The sequence below is a fragment of the Felis catus genome, chromosome E1 (genome assembly GCF_018350175.1).
Source record: "Felis catus isolate Fca126 chromosome E1, F.catus_Fca126_mat1.0, whole genome shotgun sequence".
In the NCBI taxonomy this organism is placed as follows: domain Eukaryota; kingdom Metazoa; phylum Chordata; class Mammalia; order Carnivora; family Felidae; genus Felis; species Felis catus.
Window position 1 is genome coordinate 414,655 of NC_058381.1, and position 18,547 is coordinate 433,201.

At 48.3% G+C, this 18,547-nt stretch overlaps 1 protein-coding gene across 4 annotated transcripts in view; it reads right to left on the bottom strand.

Moving 5' to 3' along the window:
- UBE2G1 (ubiquitin conjugating enzyme E2 G1) overlaps nt 1-18,547 on the bottom strand; it is a 105,417-nt gene that overhangs the window by 9,570 nt on the left and 77,300 nt on the right. The window contains exons 3-5 of one of the 4 annotated variants that reach the window (XM_023243636.2): nt 12,086-12,183; nt 6,038-6,216; nt 1,222-1,344 (exon numbers count right to left, since the gene is read on the bottom strand). In XM_023243636.2, coding sequence (XP_023099404.1) covers nt 1,258-1,344; nt 6,038-6,216; nt 12,086-12,183 — 364 coding nt within the window. In that variant the 3' untranslated portion in view covers nt 1,222-1,257. Of the gene's footprint in view, nt 1-1,221; nt 1,345-6,037; nt 6,217-10,441; nt 12,046-12,085; nt 12,184-18,547 lie in introns of those variants that run through there. The other 3 variants (XM_045044972.1, XM_045044973.1, XM_045044971.1) reach the window with 3 other exon arrangements.

Consider the following 18,547-nt stretch of genomic DNA (forward strand, 5'->3'; position numbering starts at 1 on the left):
CGGAGTGAATAGAACCCTTGCCCCTGCCAAAAGAGTATGAACAGGTGCAGCATTTGGGGACAATCTGGCATTCTCTAGTCCAATGATGGGCACACACCCGCCAGTCAGCAAGCGCACTCCCACGCACCCGCCCCAGAGAGGCTCTCAGCACGGACGTGCGCCACGCTCCCTGTGACGGCCAACACAAAGTGAAACCAACAAACGAGAACCCTCTCCCCAAAGGACGACACAACTGCAAGGAGCACACAGAGCAGACAGGTCCTTTACCGAGCGAGCCCCACACAAAAGACGAAAACCAGACGAGTCTAACTACACCCGACACAGACAAATTTCAAGAATATAATGCGGAGCAAGAAAAGTCACAAAAGAACGTGCATGTTGTAATCCCACGTACACAGAGCAACGTCATACAGTGCGTTGCCCAGGGTAACACAAACGTGACGAAATTACAAAGAAAAGCAACGGTACATGTGAACTGGAGGACAGAAAAGAAGGCTGGGGCAGAAGAGGGGTACAGGGAGCGTAAGAGGTTCTGACACAATCCTCTTTCGTCAAGTAGGTGGAGCGTTCCAGGTCATTCTTCACACGCCACATTTCATAAGCAACTTTACCACCCCAACATTTAATTAAAAAAGAAACCGCTTAACGGGAATGTCACGCGTCTGGTCAACTGTCTACATGTGGCCTCTTCTATCGTGGACCCTTACTGGATGTAAGGTAAGCCTGTGGACAGACAGCACACAATAAAAGGAAATTTTTCCGACTGGCCCTAGCAGTAACGAACAGGGAGATTCAGACTGATTAAGACAAAGAAGGTAGATGTTTAATGGTCTTGGCAGTTTCTTACAAAATACGCTCTCTCTGTAAAAAAAAAAAAAAAAAAAAAAAAAAATTAAGAAATGAACACTTCAGTCATCCTTTAAGATACACAAAGCTCAGGGCCCAGCAGTGGTCAGGATGGAAGAAAGGACTCGCAGCACATACGTGATCACGTCACCACCAGTGGAAAGAAAGAGTGAGCTAACACAGAGCATCTAGAAACAGCAGGGCCTGCTGAAGCAAAGCCCAAGCGGGCTACACGGTCTCTGACCACGGGGCTCCCCACTAAACACGAAGCCAATGAGAACAGGCGACTCAAATTCCCAAACCACACAATTTCCAACAGCGGATGTGCCATGTGTAACAAAGCAACAGGGGAGTAGGATTTCACGATGAACTTACCCTGAAGTAAGTGAAGTCACAGCTGTTGAATAAATGTCACTCAAAAGCAGTCTCTTGGCTTTTTCTTACACAGCGGGCAACTTTCCTTTTGAATTCTCCATTTCTGTCTTCCCTCCATTCTTTCTATAGACACAAAGTAGCATTTAGTGACTTAACGCCAGCAAGTTCTTCTTATCTCAAATGCGAGTTTTCATCTTGAATGCAACACTTTGGCAACGTGTACACCTTTAAGATGTTAAAAAGCTGATAAGGCAGAAGAATTGTCATCGTCAGAAACCACTCGCGCCAGGCACTCCCTGCGCCAGGCACTCCCTCCGTCGGAACCGCCAGTCACCTCACAGGCAGGTCTCCTGGAGGAAGGAGACATCCGGGGAGGACGGACCGGTTTGTCCACTGGGACAGGCAGCTGCGACCTACAGGCAAGCTACTCGGGCGCGGGAAGCACTGGGAAGGCTGCCTGCCGCCCCCGGAAGGTTCCGCCCCAGGTAGAGGAGCGGGGCGCTGCACGCTGGGTGGGGGGGGAGGGGGGTGACAATGAGACACAAGTGGCACCAGCAGGGTCTCACGTGAAAATTGAGCCACTTTTATCTAGCATGTAAATAGCAGAAAATTCTCACCAAAATGCCCAGCCTTTAGTCACGGCAAAGACGAGAAATCTTCAACCCTTGCCCTCCTCACAGAGGAGAGGTGAAATTTCTGCCCTCCTCAGGAAGCCAGTTATTAGAATAACTTAGGTGACAAACCACACACAGACGTGTAGAGACCTGGATGTGTCTGAAGTTCTTGTGGATAAAATGTCACAAAACCTGTAAACGCTTCGGCATCAAGTTTTAAGTAAAAGATAGAAAAAAGCAATTCCAGGCAAGAGGAAGTTCAGGCTCAAGGAACAAGAATCTCCTCCAAAGAGCAGGGAGCTGAGAGAACGGAGGCTGGGGGTAGGGGGCCTGGGTGAGGAGGTCCCAGGTGGAAAGGCCCGGAGACACTACGGTGACACACAACTGCGTAAGGGTGGCTTCCGGCCACAGGACGGGCTGGTGCGTGACGGGCCCCAAGCCAGTGTGGAAGCTACCCCAGCCAGGCTGAGGACGAGCACACAGCTCACCTGTGTCCTCTCTGCATTCTACTCACGGAGAACCTGTGCATCCACCAGAGCAGGGGGCACAGTGCGCATGTCTCTCCTCTCCTGACGCCCTCCTGAAACGATCAGACTGGAATCTGTGTGAGGCACAGACTCTCCATGTCAAAGAAATGGCAAGAGAGTCATCCACGTGGGTGGGAACTTTTTCTGGAAGACCAGAAGTACACGGCAGAGTAAGAAACGTGCCGCAGAGAGAAAGCACAGCCCCAAGAAGTCTCCCTGCAACCAGAGCAGAGAGAGGAGGGGAAGGGCCGACTGAACAGAGGGCACAGGTTGGACACGTCCGGCCGAGAAGAGTCGGTAAGCCGCGGGATGAAAACAGAGATGTGGCATCTTCCTCCCACTATACCCAAAACGCTAATACTCTCCTGAAATACGGCCAACTGCGATACCTACACTTTACGTGCTAGAATCAGGGCCCCTCGCGTGGGTACCTGGACTGAAAGTAACGGCCTCTTCACATTCGAGGTCGGGGTCAGACCGGTGCCCGCAGACCCGCACGCTGCCGCTCCCACCAGAGCCTGGGCTCCCAGATGCAGGAGAAACACAAGAGAAAACATGGGCCTCCAAGAAAGAGACTTCAGAATTTAACTTTACACACACTTCTAATTAGAACTCGCCCAAGACTGAACAACTATTAGTTCATTAAACAGCGACACCGCCACAGTGAGGAAGGAGGTGGCGGAAGTCGCCACCCACAGGCACCCCGACGAAACAAGGACCGACGTAGGCGGCAGCCGCGAGCCCAAACAGGGAAGGAGTGTACTTTGTGGCTTAGCTGCACTCAAATGAAGAATTAAAAAACGGAAGGAATGCGGGGCGCCTGGGTGGCGCAGTTGGTTAAGCGTCCGACTTCAGGCAGGTCACGATCTCGCGGTCCGTGAGTTCGAGCCCCGCGTCAGGCTCTGGGCTGATGGCTCGGAGCCTGGAGCCTGTTTCCGATTCTGTGTCTCCCTTTCTCTCTGCCCCTCCCCCGTTCATGCTCTGTCTCTCTCTGTCCCAAAAATAAATAAAAACGTTGAAAAAAAAAATTAAAAAAAAAAAAAAAAAAACGGAAGGAGTGCGATACGCAGGGAAGTTCTCAACATGGTGAAAAATGGGAAACTTCCCAGAACGGACATCCTACAAGCGCAAATCGACCACGGGAGCCCCTCCGTCACAGGCGACCACGTCCGTCGCGGCGCAGATGGCCCCCCTTCTGTCGTGACATCACAGGGTCAAGAAGAGAAGCCTCCGACCACGTCACACCCCTCCCATCCTCACGAGGAGGGCAGGTACGGGCCACTGAGACACGGGAGAGCCCACAGTCACATGACTTTTATAACTGCCCTACTTTATCATCAGCAACCACTGGAAGTCTCTCACTGAGCCTAATTCATAAATCAAACTTTATCGTGTGTGTACATATATAGGACAAAAAAATAATGTATATAAGGGTTCAGTACTTATCCCTGGTTTCAGGCATCTGCCGGGGGTCTTGGAACGTACCTCTCACCGACAAGGGGGACAACTGTACAGAAACAGAAAATCTTACACCTTACACAACAATGTGATATTTTAAACACCAAGAATCAGAAAAAAACCTAAAGGAACAGGGAGAAAAAGAAAGGAAAGGTCACCCGCAAGTGGTGAAGAGTCAGCCTCGCATCAACTCCCTCATCAGCAACAATAAATGATAAAAGACAAATCCTGTAGAAGTCTGAACTTGTCCCCCAGAACTCCACAAACTGTCACTTACGAATAAGGCCCAGACGAAAACACTTGCAGGCAGGTAAGGACCAGATGTTAATTCTCACAAAGCCTTTCTGAAACACGAGTCTCAGATGAAGCACCACAGGAAGGAGTCAAGCAAGAAAAAAGGAACAGGATGCAGAAACAGATGATCCTGCCCAGAAGAGCAGGCAGGCTGCGTGCAGCGGTCTGAGCGCACCCCTAATCCAGGAGCCAAAGGTGGAGGGTCCAGGAGAGGGGTCTCCAAGAAAAGTGTGGTTTTCCTGGAAAAGGTACCGTCGCGTGAGAGGTCAGAGAAGCAAACTAACAAAAAACATGAAAATGGCAAAGCAAATACAGAAGTTTGCCTGAACATGTGGACGAGAAAGTTCTGGTTTAGATACAAGACGACCAACTGCTTAAATCGTAAAAAGAAGCCGTGGGTTTCAAGACGTTAACGGGACAGATGGCACATGACCTGTGGGGCTCAGATCAGAGGTCACACTGGCGTATGGAGCCCTGGGGGGAAGGCCTGCTTCCACCCTGACAGTCACACTGGCTTCGAGGCGATGACTCTCCTTCCTCAGTAGGTCCCCAGTTTCAGGACGCAGCTGCTTTGAAGGGTTACTAACGCTTGCATATTCGTACTTTCAGGTATTTGCTCTTAATTATCAATTTTATCTTTACGAAGATTAAAATAAAATTTGTCAGTTCTCGTTTTATTCAAAAGAGTTACAGCTGAGCATGAATCAAACAATTCCCTCTCAAAATGATTCCACGGGATTTTTTAAAAACACAGCTCTCCCTTCTCCCTCACCATCTCCTGCACCGCTCAGACTGAAACCTGGCTGAGAAAAGGCTGAGACGGGGGTACGCGAGTGGCTCAGTCAGTTAGCATCAGACTCTTGATTTTGGCTCAGGTCATGATCTCACGGTTTGTGAGTTTGAGCCCCGCGTCGCACTCTGCACTGAATGTGGAACCTGCTTGGGATTCTCTCTGCCCCTCCCCTGCTCACACTCTCTCTTCAAATATAAACTTTAAAAAAAAAAAGGCCAGGACAGTTTTCTGCCAGTTTTTACTTCAATTTGGTTACTAAATTCAAAAAGTCAAAGCCATACATTTGAAAGGGCTTATGGACGTGGTGTCTCCCTGCATATGCTACTACCTTGCCCAAGTTTTTCTATAGGTTTGAAGTAACCCAAGAAAAAAGGTGAATTTAATCTCCTGGCTTCAATACATACTAACAACAGTTCCAAGAACAAAAATTAGAACCAAAGGCTTTCCCAAGGACAGCAGAAGGCTGAGGAACTAGACTCTTCTAGGAGACTAATAAAAACATGAACACAAAATAAAATGTGGTCTCCCACATTAAAAAAAAAAAAAAAGAGCAGGTATAAAGAACCATGTTAGGAACCGGGCGTATGAGCTGCGTACGCATCCAACAGTCCTTATCGATGAAGACACCTGTGCTGTGCTTGCGAGAAAGCACCCTGAATTCTCAGGGGACGCCACTGAAGGGCCTACGCGTGGAGAGTTAGGGCATCTGCAAAGTGTCCCAAACAGTTCAGGAAAAAAAATGTTGTAAAATCTCCACAACTGGTGAATCCAGGCGAAGAGTGCTGACTTAACTAATGCAACTTTTGTAGATCTGAAAAATTTAAAAATAAAAGCCCAGGAATAATAACATAGACTTTAGTAGGGACTTGATATTAAATTTTCTTAAGTATGACAGTAATATTATAGCCAAGTAAGACAGTATCCTTATTCTTAAGAGATGCAGGTTCAAGTACGTAAGAGTTAGCTATATCTGTAACTTAGTTTTGTACAGATTCAGGAGAAAAATAAATGTACGTGAACAGAGTGTAGACACACACACACACACACACACACACACACACACACATGCAGGCGGCGGTTGTGATCGAGTTTAATGAACAGGGAGGGAGGTGTGTGCGTGACCACCTTACCGCAGCATCCACGTTAGCAGGGGAGTCTCCGTTCGGGTCTGCCAGCATGGAAATGACACTAATCATGATGGTTTCCACAGTGTGAATAGGGAGCCAGCGTTCCTCTGGCTTTTCGTACCCGTATTTGTCCTCGCCGGGCTCATGAAGAATGGAGATGCATACATCACCATTTTTATCAACTGCAAAATTAGACAGTAAGAATCCTGTTTAAGGTATTTAAAACAACGTGGTTACACATAAAGTACCGATTATAGGAGTGACCCGGACCCCCACAGTCCGCTATAAATGCTGAACACATACAGACGATTTCCAAAATGGAACCCGCTAACTTGTTAGGAAGACCACAGATTTTTACCAAATAGGATCCATTTGACAAAACAACAGAAACAGAAGCAAAACGTCAAGATACCTGGCACATAGGTGGTGTCCAGCATTTATATGCAGTAAATACCATCAATCTGTTCTTTTTTTGTACAAAGTATACGATTGAAATACCAGAACCGAGTCTGTATAATTTCCTAGATTCCCCACTAACTTCCTGATTGAAACTGGTGACAGTCAAACATCCAGAGACATTCCTACGAACCTCATAATATACTTTTTAAATCACATAAAGGCAAAATCCCATCTTCAAGGAAAGGAGTGAACTCAGATTCGCAAAAGAACATGTCCTATCACCAGTGAAAATCCATCAACACAAAATGACAGTCATGACGCCATCTTTTCTATGAAACTGAGATTTAAAATGCAAGTCACAGAGTAATTCCCGACCAACACAAAGGTGAAGTTCTAACCCACCAGCTCACTCAGATCACACAAACACTCATTAGTAAACCTACCAAAATCATCACTCATGTTTTACAGAGTAATTTTCTCCACTGAAAAATAATAAAATGAAATAAAATAAAATAAAATAAAATAAAATAAAATAAAATAAAATAAAATAAGTATACTTACTGGGAAAATGCTGGAAATCACAGAAAAATATAAGAATTCTTGGCATAACAAGTTTTTCAACCAAATTTCCAAATCCCGTAAGTAACCAATGGCAACATGTAGATCTCTTTCATTCCTAACTTCCTGCCTAAAATCTAAGAAACGTGTGATGGGTATGATTTTAAAGCTTACTTTCCACCTCCTACCTTGGGAAGCACTTCCCATGTTGTTACAAACTCGGGGCCCTCACACTGCCACACTCGGACAAACGTGTCTGGAATGCGGCCGTGACCATGGGTGCGTGCCGGGCCAGGCCGGGGCTTTCACACCTTGTCTGGGGGCTTTTCTACAGTCAGGGCTCCCCAAATAAGAATTTTTTTCCAAGTCACTGTCTTCGAACACAAAGTATTAAATGCCTCTATAAAACTCTATCAGTGACAATCAATTGAATCATCTTCCTTCTTTTGAAGATTACTGTTACAATCTAGCACCTTTACATTTTTAAACTTGGGTCACTTCATTTTAACAATAGTTTCATTTTTTTTTTTCTTAATGAAAAGATTTTAGGCTTCATACCTATTACCAAATTACATTTAAAACGTGAAATACAGGTGAAATATAGCTCGGTTTTTCTAGATGATTCTGGGGGTGAAGTTTTTCCACGTGCAGAAAATACACGTCTCCTCCAGTGCAATGACCCCGCTGACCCTTTCCCCACCTAGTTTCTTCGGCCAAACTGCTTCATTCTCCCCATGCCAAGCTGTGCCGCTACTTTGCCCTCTTCCTTCAAGACCTGATGACGACCTCGTCACTCTCACTGGCACAGGCTTCATTTACAAGCCCCAGCCACTCGAAACTTTTTGTCCATTTGGAGTTTTGGTCCGCCTTTTTCTAAATCAACTCTCCACACAAAGCCACTACTTGAGCCCCAGGCACGTGCACCCTCCAGCCACCCGGTCCCTTAACCCGTCCCTTAAAGCCGTGCATCTGGAATGAGCAAACCCGCTTGACCCTAGCCCTCCCTCCCCACCTCTCTCCCCCTCCCTCCTTTCCTCCCTCTCCCTCCCTCCCTCCCTCCCTTTCTCTCCCTCTCCCTCCCTGCCTCCCTTTCTCTCCCTCTCCCCCCCCCCCCTCTCTCTTATCCCCTCACTGGAGAGGCAGGCTTCTGCCCCTTATCAGGATGCCATGGCTGCTCACCAGGTGACCAGAACGACATTCTCCTGGATGCTTTCAAAGTCACCCATGCTGGGCCACGACTACGGACATGTTCTCCCCGCTTCGGCCTCCGTGACACACTTTTTGCCACAGGCTCGTGAACTGTTCGCTCCCCCTCCAGCCTCCCTTAGCCTGACTTCTGATGCCATCCCACTCCCCAGCACGTGCCACCTTTTTCCATGGGGAGATTAACCCATTCTTTACACCGCAATGTTACCCCTCACCTTTGTCCCCACGCTTCACTGATTTGTAACTGTCGGATAACTCCATGCAAGACAAGGTAATGTCACGGCGTTACTATCATCTCAATGCCAATAACTTCCAAGGCCCTGCACTCCCTGCTGAGCTTTGGGTGGGCGACTTTCACCCGACCCTCTAGGTGGATCTCAAGAAAAACCAACCCAAATGGAATGCATCTAAGCCACATGAAGCTAATTTTTACCTCAGAATAATGCTTAGAACAGCGTCATGGAGCTAGAATTCACACAGCTGAGGTGCACAACCTAACAGCCTCCAGCATGTTTACAAAGTTGTACGACCATCACCCCAGAAAGAAACCGCACGCTCACCAGCAATCACTCCCCATTCCCTCCCATCCTTCCCCCGAGCCCGCTGCAACCCCTACCCTAGCCGTCTCTCTCTCTCTAGATGTGCCGAGTCTGGACAGTCCGGCGTAAATGGAATCATACACTCTGTGGCCTTCTGTGACGGGCTTCGTTCACTCAGTGTTTTTTTTTTTTTTTTTTCAACTTTTATTTTATTTTTGGGACAGGGAGAGACAGAGCATGAACGGGGGAGGGGCAGAGAGAGAGGGAGACACAGAATCGGAAGCAGGCTCCAGGCTCCGAGCCATCAGCCCAGAGCCTGACGCGGGGCTCGAACTCACAGACCGCGAGATCGTGACCTGGCTGAAGTCGGACGCTTAACCGACTGCGCCACCCAGGCGCCCCTCACTCAGTGTTTCTAAGGTTCCTCCGTGTTGCAGCACGAGCCGGTGCGTCACCCCACAACGTGGACACGTTACATACTGCTTTTGTCCTCGTCGACCGATAGACATTGGGCTGTTTCCACTTTCTGCCCTTAATGAACAATGCTGCCATGAACACTCAAGCCTCAGTGTCTCGTGGACATACTCCCACCGTTCTTGGTTCCACATCCAGGAATGGAATCCCACGGCCACGAACGAGGTGACCACGTTGAACCTTCTGCGGAACACCAGACTAGTCTGTTTTCCAAAGCGGCTGCCCTTCGCGTTCTCGCCAGGAGTACACGAGGCTTGAAATTCTCGCTGTCCTCACTGACACTGGTTTCTCATCTGCCTTTCTGATTCCAGCCATCCCAGCAGCTGTAAAGTACCTCTGTGTGGTTTTGATCCTGTGGTTATTCTGTATGTGGCCCATCGATTCCGAACCCTGACCTCACAATCACCACCCACCCACGACTCCATTTTCCCTCCTTGAACCACTGTCACTTCAAGCTTTCACGGTCTCTCGCGGGAAGCACTGATAAAATCATCTGCACGTCTCCTGAAGATCAGTCTGGCTCCCCTCCCAACCCTTCCTCCACAGACGCTATCCTTCCCTCTGGATCACGCAGTCACGATGAACCTACCGAACAGCTTTAAAGCACCATAATGTAAGGAGAACCCAAAGTCTAAAGAAAAAAGGTTAAGCCAGGCATCCACACACTCAAAATCCTGTTAAGAATCACATTCTCTAGGGGCACCTGGGTGGCTCAGTCGCTTGAGTGTCCGACTTCGGCTCAGGTCACAATCTCACGGTTGGTGGGTTCAGGTCCCGCGTCGGGCTCTGTGCCGACAGCTCGGAGCCTGGAGCCTGCTTCAGATTCGGTGTCTCCCTCTCTCTCTGACCCTCCCCCACTCGCACTCTGTCTCTGTCTCTTGAAAATAAATAAATGTTAAAAAAAAAAAACAATTTTTTTTAAAAATCACATTCTCTAGTGCAGGCTTCTGGGGGGGGGTGCTCAGCTGCTTAAGTATCCGATTCTTGGTTTTGGCTCAGGTCATGTTCTCGTGGTTCATGAGTTGAAGCCCCGTATCAGGCTCTGCGCTGAAAGCAGATTCTCAATCTCTCTCTCTCTCTCTCTCTGCCCCTACCCACCTTGTGCTCGCTCGTGCTCTCTCTCAAAAAACAAAATAAATAAATAAACATTAAAAAAAACAAAAAATAAAAAAAAAGAAGAAGAAGAAAAAAAAGCACCACATCTCTAGGAAGCACCCCCTGACCCCTCTACCTGCAACAACACGGTCCTCTCCGTGTCTCTCTTCCCGCAGGAGGGCCCGCGGCTCGCTCACCACCTCCAGCCCCAGTGCCAGCCTGGCCCCACCTGGTTCCACAGGGCTCCTCGCACCTCCCCAGCCGCTCTCTGGCACCTTCCTGGCACCTTCTGTCCCCACACCTGCCATCCCCGCCCACATCCTCAGGTGCCCTCCTTCACAAAGTCCCTCCTCTCTCCAGTCATGTTTCAATCGTCTCACTAACTCCTCCCCCTTGTGGCCCCAAAATGAAGTCTCTTCCATCTGAAACCCACGCGCGTCAACGGCTGCCCTCTTAGACCACGGGGTCGTGGCTCTCCTCTGGCTCACAAGTCCCGCGTGTTGCCTGTGTGTGCTCTCACGGGGAAACCGAGGCTCAGAGAGGTTTCACCTGCGACCACACAGCTAATCCGTGGTGGAGCCGACACTCGGAGCTTGGCTGCGTCTTCTCTGGAAACAGGTGCAAGGAGACTGCCCGTTACACCAAATAATCCACGTGAAGGAAAGAGACACTGGCAGACCCAGACGCCAGGAAGGAAGCAGCGAGGCATCAACACAACAGGGGGTGGACGCGTCGCTTCGCGCATCCACACGCCAGGCGGGGCCCCCTCTGGCACATTCCACCACCGACGTGGTGACGCGTCCCCGTGCTCACCGCCTCCTCAGACGTGATGAAATACAGCGGCCCCCTCGGTTCCTGCAAGCTTTCCTTCGGCCACCCCGAGTCTCTCCCAAGAGAGACTCCCGCCCGTTTCTCAAGCCACTGGGTGTGAGTCCACACTCCAGACCCCTGGAGTAACGCCTTCGTTTATTCATTCATTTCTGCTCACGGACTTTTGCTTAGACTGACCTAGGAGTTTCTCTTCCTGGTGACGCAAAGTCCCAGGAGAAGCAGACGGGCACAGTCGTCAGAAATGAAAACCCGACAACTTAGAGAAGACACACCCGCCAGCTCCGTCACCAAAACGAGGCCAAGTTCAGGGGAGGCGGTGTGCAAACATACTTTACCTAGCCCAACCTCTGGCTTGCAAAGTGGATTTTAAATGGTGACACATCTTTGGGTAAAAAAGCCATTATCAACCACATTTCAGGCACTGCAGGACTGGATGTTTTCCGAAGGTGAAAACACAGAGCACCACATCTCCTCTGACCCCACCAGTCACCTTACGAGGCAGGTAGGACACTCCCTTTTCAACAGCTAAAGAATAAAGGTAAAAGTTAAGAGCTGCCCACGGTCTAAGAGTGAAGAAGAGAAATAGAAATTTAAAATCCAGGTTTAATTACTCCTCTCTGGAACAGACAATGAGTCACCCGATACCATGGAAGTGATCTGCTCAACTGTGAGGGCTCTACTCATGCTGAATATCACCCAGTAACCATGCCTCTGGTTTGGAACATTGGGAGTCTCGAAAAGAGCTGAAAACTAAGCAAATAAATAGATGTCCATCCCCCCTGCTGTCCTGAAGGAACTAATACAAGGCCATGTGCATAATAAACACAGTGAGCTTAGTACAAAAATCCCAAAGCGATTTCCTTGAGAACCGTCTCTCTCTTTGACCTTGAAAACCTCAGAGGCAGGCCATCATATTTGCAAACGTAAAAGTAAAGCTAGATGAACTTACCATTTGGGTGCCAGATTTCTGTAATGAATTTCATTTTAGGAGGCCGGAGGGGGTAATCTTTTGGGAAAGTGAGATGAGCCTTAAAAACACCACCTTCACTGGAAGAAAAACAAAAACAAGTTCTTGCCTATAAGTTCCCGCTTATCGGTAGACAATTATTACAACAAACATAAAACAAGGGTGCCAGTGCTAACACTGTAAATGAAGTGAGTGCGTAACCTGGGTCTCAAGCAGATAATTTACCTACTCCAATACTCAGTTCAATAGACCATCACGCCCACCCTCCTACTGAACTCTCAGAAGGCGAGGAAAATGAAAGAAACAGTTGGTGCACAGCAGGCATCCCGATCAGGTCCCGTTATTGCGGTGCTAACAACCCTACCACCACCGCCCGCTGCACGTAAGTCCACGTCCAGAAGGGTTCGCTCTGCCTGGGGGGTCTCCAGCGATCACTCTCGTCCGCGGCAGCCAGCCCTCCCGCCGTTCTTCAAGCCCCACCAGCCCCCTCCCCTCTCAGAGCTCACACACATTAACTGGGCTGTTCCCTGTGTGGAAAGACGCGCGGACCTTCCACTCCTTTATTCATCTTGTCGTTTCACGAGTATTTCTTCGCCCTTCACACATCAGACACGAACAGCTGGAACAGGGTATAAAGTCTCCCAAGGAGTCTGTATTCTGTGGCTTTTCCAAAACAGCGCTGCGCAGGACAGCTTTCTGCACACTGGCTCGGTCCACGGTCACACTGTCCACAACACCTGACATACGGCCAGTTCAACTGAGGAACTGAATTTTTAATCTTATTCAATTTTATTCAATTTGAGTAGCACACGTGGCCAGTGACTGCGGAATTAGTACGGTCCTAGGTCAACGCCATTTACTTAAAAACTGTTTCTGAAGAAGCATCAAAGCAGGACAACGAGCCGTATGTTCACAACAAAAACCAAGGAGATCAAGTCAGCCTGATGGGGCACATGACTAAGTTCCTCCCCGTGGCGTCGGTAGCGGCCACTCCCTCTGTTTGAAACACCTTCTCCCCTTGTCATCACTTAGAGCTCGGCTTCCACGTTCCCTCCGGACAGAGGCCTCGCTTTGACTATCAGACCTCAACCACCCGTGTCCCTCTGGCACACTGGCCTCGTCGCACTCACTCCAACAGCTCTCTTACTGCGCAGTGCACACTCCAGCAGGGCAGGGTCACGTGACTGTGCTTGTCTGAGATCAGTGAGAAATGGAATCGTCAGCTCCGTACACGGGACTGAACAAATACACACTGATCACCTATTTGCGTGAGGCCCCGTTCTACGTAAAGTAATAAAACAGGGAGGAAGACGTCAGAGATCATTGTTTTCTTCCCAGCACTTAGCATTTGGTGGCAGAAAAAATATCAAGCAAAATATCCGCCCTAACTACTGGAACATGAGCAATCGAAAACTAAATTTTTTAAAAAACCAAGTATCTCCTATAAGCCCATTTGTCTTAAGAAGAAAAACATGGGGACATGTTTATGTACAAATAGAAAACTGTATGAGAACACGACACCAATACATAGCAGTGGTCAACTCTGGAACACAGGATCTTTTACTCACTGCTTTGTACACGTCAATACAGACAATTTTTAACCACAAGCAAGTATCAATCTGTATTGCCTTTTCTGATCATAAAAGATTTGGGGAAGGGCTTAACAACAGAGAGGCAGATCATTAACACCAAATACTAAAGACCCAGGGAAGGCCAATGGGCTCCCAGCAGAGAGAGCAACCGTGGTAACACAACTGTAGTAAAAGCCAACAGGAGGCCGCGAAGGGTGAACGCGAGAGGGGTGGTGAGGTACAAGCGTGACGAGCAGGACGACTTGAAAAGCCCAACAGTTAAAGAACGGGGTAACTAGATGGGGAAACAGCACAAATGAAAGGCTTTAAAAGGAGGGAACGAAACTAATTTGTCTGCAAGGAGACGGGAAGGTGCTGGCAGAAAGACCGGGGACACTAGAGAAACAGTAACTGAGTGACCGGAAGAAAGAAGAAAATAAGGGAAAGGGGGCTTAATCAAGAAAAAGAACATCGCTTCCCTGGCACTGGAAGAAAACCGGACTGAACGTAGTACAGACACCCAGGGTACGAAGGAAGAAAAAGGACAACTTTTATGTCTGCTGCATGACCTCCATCTGCGAAACTCCCAGAAGGACTCCTCGAAGGGGGAAAACTGCAGACCTGGGCAAACAGCAGGCTGGCACGGCTGCTGGGATGGACCTACCACCCTGACGGGCGCAGCAGCCACCTCCTCGCCCGTGCTACCCCACTTGCCAGCGCCAGCGCCAGCGCCAGCGCCAGAACCGGCCGTGGCACCTGGCAGCTGGATGCACTCCTTTTCAAACTGGGGCTGCAAAATCAACCGAGTGGAGTTGCTAACCAGTTCTCTTTTATGACAAATCAAAATCGAACAGAAAACACAGGCGCTTATCACAGTCTGTTTCACTTAAGTCACCTACATGCATGTTGCTACTCACTAAAACGTATGCACAGGAGTATACATCAGGTCACGATGTAAAATATTTCCAGTTATGGGTTGTGGCGGGGGGGGGGGGCAGTTTGAAAGCTGCAAACACAGAAAACAGCCAAGAATCTATGTAAAAGGACATCAGAAGAGCTGCCCCAAAGCCCTGCACTTTGTTCCACCGACAAGGCTGCTCCTCAATGTTAAGGTAGCTTCCCTGTGTCCCTCAAGTCTGACTGACTGGATCCACTTTATGTCAGCTCACGGGAATCCCAATCACGAAAAACTGTCTTAAATTATTTTCATCCTTAAAATGTCAGGTTTTATTGACAGAATTATCCCCAAAGGTTCAAAGCACACAATTTTCACTGTCTACAGATCACTCCCCATTCTGAACCAATAACCCCATGTTACGCCTTAACACGGTTTAGGTTTCCTCCTAGAGCTGGACTCCTTAACATCTTTCACCTATAGAATCCTACCGTTTTTTTAAAACCCGACTCGTGTGGCCCCAGCTTGGGGGTGCAAACCTCCCATTTGAAAAGGCTGAGCACCTTTTCTCAGCCTAGATGAAGTTTCTTCCATTAGCCCCACTTACTGTTTTGTACTACGTTATAAAAATCTTACCAGGACCGCATCCCATCATTCTATTTTGTCAGATCCTTTCATTCTGCCATATTGACTTTATATAAATGACACGCTTATGCTGTTGTCTTAAATTTTGCTCAACACTGTTCTTATAAAAACACTCCTGGGGCGTCAGGGTGGCTCAGTCGGTTAGGAGTCTGACTTCGGCTCAGGTCACGATCCCACGGTTCGCAGGTTCGAGCCCCGTGTCAGGCTCTGGGCTGACAGCTCAGAGCCTGGAGCCTGCTTCGGATTCTTTGTCTCCCTCTCTCTCCGTTCCTCCCCTGCTCACTTGCTCTCTCTCTCTCTCTCTCAAAAATCAATAAAGATTAAAAAAACAACACTCCTGTTGTTACCGGTTTCTTGTTCATCTTATCTGCCACATTCAACAATTTATCACACTCATAAGGTATTTGACTGCTTCCAATTGTTTTGCTATTACAAGCAATAGAACACTGAACGTTCCAAACGCTTCCTGGGCATCGGGTTTTTACCCTAAAAATGAAACTGCTAAGACAAAGTCTGCATCATTGTTCAAAGTTGCATGGCCAATGAAAGAGGCCGAGGTGGGGAGGTAAACAAAGGCCCCCGAGCCCCTGTTCTTGAGCACTGAACAGTCAGTGATGTGGCCTTGCACTGATCATGCAGCACAAGGTTCGCTCATCACAGGACACATGGCTCATGCTTCACTGTAAAATGGTACTAACCAGAGTCCATCGGGTCCTACATCCACGATGACAAAACATACGTGATCTTAATAGCCTACAAAGTTTCCACCCCATTGCCAGTGGGGAGGAATAAAATAAAGCATGCTCTTTGAACAGACTAGCCGTGGCTGATGAAAGACAGAGTAAGAGGTCAAAGGTTACACTCGCCACTCACTAACACAAACGTATGCAATTTAAAGTTATATGGTGATACCCGAGTCTCCCAACGTCCTTCACAAATCTGCCACCACCTTTCCCTGAAATCTCTCATTCCGTGGACATGGCTGGCCGTCCACACGCCTGATAACCGGCAGGCTGAAAAGAGCAGGTACAGCACGCCAGCTCGGTGTCCTTCACAGAAAGACACCGAGACAATCTGTCCTTAACACCACTAGGAAGACTCATTAATGGACAGAGCAGTAACAGAGCGATAAATATAGCGGCTAAATTAATCCTCGTGGCAACTCTCAGTCTTACAGAATCTTGAGTGCCCTCGTTACTCTGAAGGGTGCAGCGCCCTCTAGTGACTAAGGGAAGGCTAATGATGCCGCACAAAATAACACGAGAGCGTCTAAAAAAATGTCAGACGTCGTGAATTCTTCCCATCATTACATAAATGATGTATCCAGTGGTGAATTCATCAGGTAGGTTTAGGCACCATCTAAGCCCACATTAACTTACTTCCAGCCCTACATCCCCACTGTCAGCCTCAGTCCCTCCCCATGGGCAGTGATGTACACTGGAGGTCTGGGCACCCCCACACGAGAGTTGCCCACTCCGGCAACCCCGAGATGCGTCTACCCTCTTCAGCTGCTGGACACCTCTAAGTTCCTTCCTGCTAAGCCAGCACACAACATGAAATACTCGATTCTCGGTACCTGGTACCATTTTAGGATGCTGACTTCTGAACACACTTCCCTCTCCTTACCCCGTCCTGGCTAATTGCTCAGCCCTCCTCACTCTACCGCCTGGGCAAAGGCCGTGCGTCTCCCTACTGCCACCCGGCTCAACCCCAACTCCCAGCCCAGCTCTTCCACCTACAAAGCTTTTAGAGTAACACTGTGAAAAACAAATTTCTGCTGCACAAATAAAACACAAGTAAAGTGGAGGAAAATAAAATTGCAATCCCAAAGTCATGATACTCAGGGCTTATACTTTAGGATGTGCATCAAATTCCTGACTGGTAACTCCTGGTATAAAATCCTTCAATGGTTAGGCTTTGTCGTCAGGACAGAAGACAAACCCAAACTCTTTAGCAGTGTTTATAAACTTCACCTAGCACTCAACCCCGTCTATCCACCCTCTTCTTGAGGTCCCATACGCTCAGTTTGACTACTGTTGCCACACTCCAGGTCCCACTCCTGGTTTTCTAGGCCCAATTACATTCTGTTCCTCCTACGAAATTATTCATCTGTGGCTCCCCTTCCATTTACCCCACCTCTCACTGCCTTTGCCAGAATACCCGCCCAGTTAATTCTTAATTTTTTTAAATGTTTATTTATGTTTGAGAGAGAGACAGAGCGTGAGCAGGGGAGGGGCAGACAGAGAGGGAGACACAGAGTCCAAAGCAGGCTCCAGGCTCCGAGCTGTCGGCACAGAGCCCAACACGGGGCTCGAACCCACGAACTAGGCCAAAGTCTGATGCTCAATCGACTGAGCCACCCAGGAGCCTCTCCATCCAGTTAATTCTTACCCTATCTGCTAACACTTCGAAATCCCTTCCAGCCCAGAGTAACTCCTCTAAACCCACTGCGGCAAAATCTCCCCCATCTTACCAGCTCCTGGGAAGAAATGAGCAAGCGGCTTAATTCTGACCAATGACACAAGAGCCAGTCTGCAGGAGAGCTTCCAGGGAAAAAAAGTGTCTACACTGCATATAAAATACCTGAAACTAAGAAGAAACTACCCTCAGGGGCGCCTGGAGGGCTCAGTCGGTTGAGCTGAGTGAGGTCATGATCTCATGATTCGTGAGTTCAGTTCGCGTCTGGCTCTGTGCTGACAGCTCGGAGCCTGGAGCCTGCCCGGGATTCTGTGTCTCCCTCTCTCTCTGCCCCTCCCCTGCTCGTGCTCTGTCTCTCTCAAAAATAAATCATCGTTAAAAAAAATCTTTTTTAAGAGAAAGAAAAGAAAAGAAAAGGAAAGAAAGAGAGAGAGAGACAGAGAGAGAGAGAGAGAGAGAGAGAGAGAAAGAAAGAAAGAAAGAAAGAAAGAAAGAAAGAAAGAAAGAAAGAAAGAAAGAAAGAGAAAGAAAGAAAGAAAGAAAGAAAGAAAAACTACCCCTCTTTGTCCTTTGGGTAATATTCTGGGGGCCCCTGGTGGTTCAGTTGGTTGAGTGCCTGACTCCTGAGTTCAGCTCAGGTCATGATCTCATGGTTCATGAGACTGAGCCCTCTGTCAGGCTCCACACTGACAACGCACAGCCTCGTTGGGATTCTCTGTCTCTCTCAAAATAAATAAATAAACTTAAAACAAACAAACAAAAAAAGGTGCACGTGGCACTGAAGTTAGACTACAGCCCAACTGTCTCATCTAGAAGCCCACACTCCAGAGGAGCGGCCACCACTGTTTAAATGTGTACTGAAGGCCAGAAACGAGTTTTTAATTGATGGAAAAAAAGGGACAATTAATTAGTGCG